Below are 6,004 nucleotides of genomic sequence, written 5' to 3' on the forward strand. Positions count from 1 at the left end.
TTGTCCTTGACTATTGTTTAAATTGGTTTGATGTTCCGAAACACTTAAGTGTGACAAAAATGCAAAGGAACAGGAAATAAGGAAGGGGGCAAACACTTTTTCACACCACTGTAGATGCATAACATAAACAGACATGTTTGATAATGAACCATAACTAATAGTTTATCAAAGAGTTGTGACCCAGATGTACTGTATACTTACTGGAATATTATAGTCTAGTGTAATGTTTACACTACATTAATCATATCTTACTGCAGTTTCATGTTAATTATTGAAAGTATGCCTATACTCTACTCCACAGAGGTGGTCAGACTACGTGGGTAGATACCTGAATTCCGATTCTGCATCCCCAGAGCTGCGTGAGCATCTGTCCCAGAAGCCGGTTTTCCTCCCCAGGTGAGGCCCCAGCCATGTGTCCCTCATGTCTGCATACTTTCTGTCCTGAGGCTGTAGTCAGCTAAGCAGCCACTCCACTGTTGACAAGCCAAACCAGCTGCCAAATACAACTCGTTCAGAGATAGAAACAGTGGCACTTCTGCGCAAGCCTGACTTAGGAAGCTCTTTCTAATCACAAAAGACCTCTGACTTTTTAGTACCGGAAAGACAACAAGGGTTTGAGAAGGTTCATTAAAAAGAGTATCTCCATAGTGCGTGCAGTGCCTGAATGCCCTCTTGTTTGTAAAGAATCTCATTGGCTGTGAACATGACTTTTTCAGTTTCTGAACTCTGCCTCACACGGAAGATTGCACTTTACATGGCCGTCTTTTAAAAGAAATTGAATTTATTTATTCATTGATTCAGTTCCTTTTTTAATGGGAATTTTATTTATTAATAGTAAAGTTTTTTTAAATGGTTTTGGCTTGATCATGGGTTTCAAATGTCCACCGTAGCTGACTGCTATAAGGAATCATTGGTTGATTATTTACATTGTACTGAATTTAAATGACGATCTCCATTGTGTAACATAAAAACAAAAGTCATTGAATGCACAAACTTAAAGCAAAACAAATGGGTTCCAGCTTTTTTCAATTTAATTTCATTTTTGGACGATGTCTTTGACCTGAGTTTGAGAGACTGACGCTGTTGTTGTTGGACCTGAGAGACTTTGTCAAGAGAGGACAGGGAAGTGATGGTTTCATTTTCTACCATATCATGCCCTTTGTTTTATGATTGTATTCAGATCAAAGGTCCTGTATTTGACTTAGTCACTGTTTGCAACTGTAAATGTTCAGATGTCCATTTGTTTAAGTCTGTTATACTATAGTGTTATGTTTGTAATAAATTTCGGTGGAAACAGTGCACTCCCGTTGCAACGTTTTGTTGTAGGTGAGGTTTTTTCCCACTGGTTTGACAGAAATTAGTACTTATAAGTTTTTAAAAACTCTGGTCAAGCACATTATCTGCAACACTTGTACAGAGGAGTAGTGTTTGTAAATAAAATGATTGTCTAAATTGTATGGTCATGTTGGTGTATTTCTTTCCTGACACCTGCGAGCTGTGCATGTAGGCGTGGTTGTGTCTCAAAGCTCCAGATGAGTGTTGCACATAACGCCTGTCTGTCATTGCTTTTTGGTGCTTTTTCACTTTGTTTCTTTGAGATGGCTGTCCATTACCATAAACATTTCAAAAGACTTTTTAAAACTGAAAATATTGCTCTAAGATTTAATCTTATTTAACCCATTGCATAAATCGGGTACCTGGCTATGATTTATCAGTGGGCTCACCCACATCTTGTCCCTTATTATTTTTTTTTCATCAAATCTATGAGAGATCAGCAGCACAATAGGTCAAAAGACTTCCTTCACGAAAATCGTAAATAGCTGTATAAAAAATATTCCAGCAGTTTCTTTTTTGCCAGTTGTGTTGGGTCTTCATCTCATGATCATAACACTCTGTACATTGTTGGTGAAAGTATGTGCACATCCAAGTATCCTTAGCTCATATTTTGGATCCGTATCCTATCGGGCAGCAATTTTCTAGTGTTTGTTTCTAACAGTTTTTACTTGAATTTGGCCTCACTGTCATGTCTTTTTAAGTGGAGCTCTGAATGCAAAAATATGCTTCATGGTTTCAGTCCCCGCTCACCTGTACCCTCAGTGGTAAGTACTCATTTAAAACTTTTATTCAGGTGGGGTGAATAAATGCATTTTTTTTTTATTACCTGCAAAAAATCCGGATCAATTTCTACCTAAAATAAATATTTGTTTGCCAAGAATATTAGAAATGAACTGTGGCTGTGCAACGGAAGTGCACTGTACAGAAATATTACGACTGCTGCCTCTGCTGCTCTTATAGATCCACATTTCCCTCGAATGATTTGACTCCCTATCTAATTTGGTTACTGGGTGAGTTGCAATGCATGGGTTTAAAAATTAATTGTTTAAAGGGACAGTCCTCTCAAATTTGACTATATTGTTCTCAAAATTGCTTAATGTCCTGTATTGTGCCTGACCACATCTCATAGGCTTTACAATTGCACATTGCATATTATCAAAACCCAAATTGCTCCATGTGTAACATGCTTAAGTTAATGAAACAGTTTTACATTTGTGCGAACTTTCCCTGAAAACGTGATGCACCTTTTTGATGTGTGGAGTACTCAAAAAAACCTTCTTTGGGATCAGTCAGTGTTTTTCATGGTTGTCATTTTTTTTTTGGCCTTCAGGAATTTGAGACGGATAAGGAAGTGCCAGAGAGGATGGGAGCAACTACAGCAGGAGAGAATGAACAAGGTCCCCTCGGACAAGTCGCAGGGCGGCACCAGTGAGCTGAAGATGGAGTGCATGTTCAAGCTCAACTCCTACAAGATGGTCTATGTCTGCAAGTCAGAAGATTACATGTACAGGCACACAGCACTCACACGAGCTCATCAGGTAAGCACACAAAACAGCAGTTGTATACTCACCACCATTGATTTTGTCTGCCACTAAGTTATTATTAATCATCCCTTCCAGAATTTTTTTTGGGGGGATTGCCGTGGGAAAACACTACTTTATTAAAGGACGAAAAGCAAATTTTCTTGAAAAATGCGATGTAATATGCAGGTTTTTAATGCAATGAAACTTGCAAAAACTGCCGTTTAATGAAAAAGTGACTCTTTCTGTCTTGTCACGTAATTACGTCACTTCATAACGTTCCCATGGCAACAGGGGAATATGGCTGCTCTTGTGTAAAGAAAAGGCAACGTTTTTCAACTTTCTGCCAAGATATATGTGATATGAGTGATTCCAACATTTCCTATAGCTCCACAGTGTTTCTGTATTCTTATTATTTCATCATTATTGAAATAATGATTAGCCTGCTGCGTATGTTTTTATGTTCACAAATCTGCCAAGTTGTGATTTTAATGAAAAAAACATTTCTTTTTAGGGTCTATGTCATAAAATACGCTGACGGACATTCAGTGCTTCAATCCAAACCTTGATAGAAGCTTTGAATGTAAAAACAAACAAAAACAAAACAAACATTCAGTACAGTCCTAAATATGTACAGTCAAGCCATTGCCAAATGAGTTACTATGATTTAAACTATTTTAAGACTGTCAGCTTAAGAAAACTCTTTCTTTACTTCTCAGTATGGCCATGTTTAGAACATGGTGTCATCCGATGACTTTAAACCTGCGTAATTCTGTCTTTGGGTGCATTATCAAGTTGGAAGATTTTCCAGCACTTGTTGTTACTCTAAAATTAACTATTCCTTACAAACTATTATAGGTAATGGATTATTGTTTCAGTTTGCCCTACTTTTAATCATTCTTAAAAAAATGTATTTTATCAATTTATCAAGTTTTAACAGACTGGAACACCTTTGTCACATACTTCATTATATTGGTTTGTGTGCTGGATTCTTAAAGCTAATATCTAAAGCTAACATAGCTAATGAGGACCCTTCAGCAGTTATCCTGGTGTGAAACATTGCCCTCTAGTGAATGTGGGTGGATGACGATTGTGATTGGTTTAAAGAAATGCCGATAAATTAGAGCACGTTTCTCTCCCATCTCGTATTACTGTGGGGACTAGCCAGACCTTCTGCAGCGCTGTGGAGGAAGGTCTGGTAAAGCGAGACTAGATGTCCCCTAAAGAAGGGCCATCACATTCAAAAGACACGTTGCTTTTGAAGCAGCAGGATACAGTCCAGTGGATTTTGTTGCGATGTCATTTATGCTACCTGTGTAAATAAGCTACGTCTTTAAAGAGAGGTTTCTGTGAATCCCAGTAGCTGAGCTGTGTTCTTCTGGTTGACGTCTTTTCAGTCCCAAGAGCGGGTCAACACACGCCTGCACAGGCGTTTTCATGCCTGGCTGGACACATGGGCCAAAGAGCACGTGACCAGCGACATGGCTGCCGACAACCGCAAGTGGCTGATGGGAGAAAGACGAGAAGGCCTATTGCCCTGCACCACCAGTTGCAACCCTGAGGTCCTCCATTATATCAACGTTAACAAGTATCGGGTGAAGTACAGAACACTGTAGTTTCCCTTTATTGAAAGATAAACAGTGGCAGTGACTGTCTTCACACAACAAACTGCCTGTGATGACTTTATATACACAGTAGCTTCATACCGATTTCTACAACCTGCTGTTACCGGATTCTGTTGCCAAAACATTTGTGTCACAGCTGATTCACGAACTTTGTCCAAACTTTCAAGCTTAATTTGCAAATTCTGAAACATATATGAAATAGAAGTTTTGCAATTTTCCCTATATGGAGGAAAAAAAACCTGCTTGTCTCAGAATTCCCATCCGTATATTTAATGCCGATCTTTACTTAAATATACAGAGAAAACACTCCTTACTGCAGCTTGTCTTTGGAGCAATTCACAGTTGAAACACACACAAAAAAAACTCTTTAAGCATTTCATAACTAAAACTAAACAATCAAATACAAGTTTTTTTGAAAACCACATAATTTTACAGAAAATGAAAACAAAAACCACCCTCACACATCTCTGGCCTCTGCCGGGTAGATGCTTAGCATCGGTACAATGCCAGCAGTGTGTATCAAGGACAATAATGTATGGACACCCAAGCATTTTGTGTAAATATGTGTTTTATATCAAGATTTCTTTTTCTTTTTTTTATTTGATGTCTTTAATGTGTAGCGTACATTAACACACACACACACACAGTACTAGTCTTTAGCTAGAGGTTGCTGACAAAATGCTAAATTGTTACCTTATTAGGATATTAGACTTTTTTCGTTTGTGGTTTGTAGAACGTGTTGTCCCTAAAGTCTTTGTTTAGTAGAAAAATGACTCATTTTATACACGTTTCAACCCCTTTCTGCCCATTTCTACCTTCAGTCTTTGGCATTAGTATCTTTCGTGGGTTTTAAGATGATTGAATGTAGCGGAGCAGCAAGTTCTCCTTTTAGAAGTACAGTATGTGTCCGCTTTTACTGAAATCTAAACAGTACTATCAACTTTTTCTTGTTTAATCTTTACCAAATGGTTATAATCGGTATGACTGGTAATACTGACTGATGTATAGAAGGTCAATATGTGAATGTCAGCCTTGTGACTTGTGTACAGTTTAAAGATAAAGAAAGCAAGCAATAATAATTCCTTTTGAGGCAGTTTTTCAAAGCTATCAGTTTGTATTTCTTGCTGAAATACAAATGTGAATGTTGTATTCCCTTAAAAGAGGGATGTAAACTAAGGATTTTTATTGCCTTTTCTCGTTCGCGGTTTGTTTAATAAAACTGCAATTGGCCCTGTAGATATTGTAGGTAATATAAGATGGAGATGGGAAGATATCATCACACTAAATGCGAGTGTGTTTTACAGCAGAAATCGACATATAAGCAACAGGCTTTTCTTAACATTAACTCTAGGAAAACATTCAGATCTTTTATTATCTTTATTATTTTTCACATATGGATCCTAACTTGAGCAGGACAGAAGCAAACACACCAAATGTTTAGGAGAGAGGTGCGGATTGGCAAAAAGAAAAAGCTGCCTGATCATATTTTATGCTCCATGTAAGGCACTGGTCAGTAACAAAACC

The 6,004-nt window shown here is 37.8% G+C and overlaps 1 protein-coding gene across 4 annotated transcripts in view; it reads left to right on the forward strand.

The window, feature by feature from the left end:
- LOC117949986 (paired amphipathic helix protein Sin3a-like) overlaps positions 1-4,719 on the forward strand; it is a 19,992-nt gene extending 15,273 nt beyond the window's left edge. The window contains exons 19-22 of one of the 4 annotated variants that reach the window (XR_004657780.1): positions 302-396; positions 2,075-2,099; positions 2,666-2,873; positions 4,253-4,486. Coding sequence is in view for 3 of the 4 variants with exons in the window: in XM_034880622.1 (XP_034736513.1) it covers positions 302-396; positions 2,666-2,873; positions 4,253-4,471 (522 nt within the window). In the remaining variant the exon portion in view is untranslated. Of the gene's footprint in view, positions 1-301; positions 397-2,074; positions 2,100-2,295; positions 2,332-2,665; positions 2,874-4,252 lie in introns of those variants that run through there. The other 3 variants (XM_034880622.1, XM_034880641.1, XM_034880631.1) reach the window with 3 other exon arrangements.
- The last annotated feature ends 1,285 nt before the right edge of the window (positions 4,720-6,004 follow it).

This window comes from Etheostoma cragini, chromosome 1 (genome assembly GCF_013103735.1).
Source record: "Etheostoma cragini isolate CJK2018 chromosome 1, CSU_Ecrag_1.0, whole genome shotgun sequence".
Classification (NCBI taxonomy): domain Eukaryota; kingdom Metazoa; phylum Chordata; class Actinopteri; order Perciformes; family Percidae; genus Etheostoma; species Etheostoma cragini.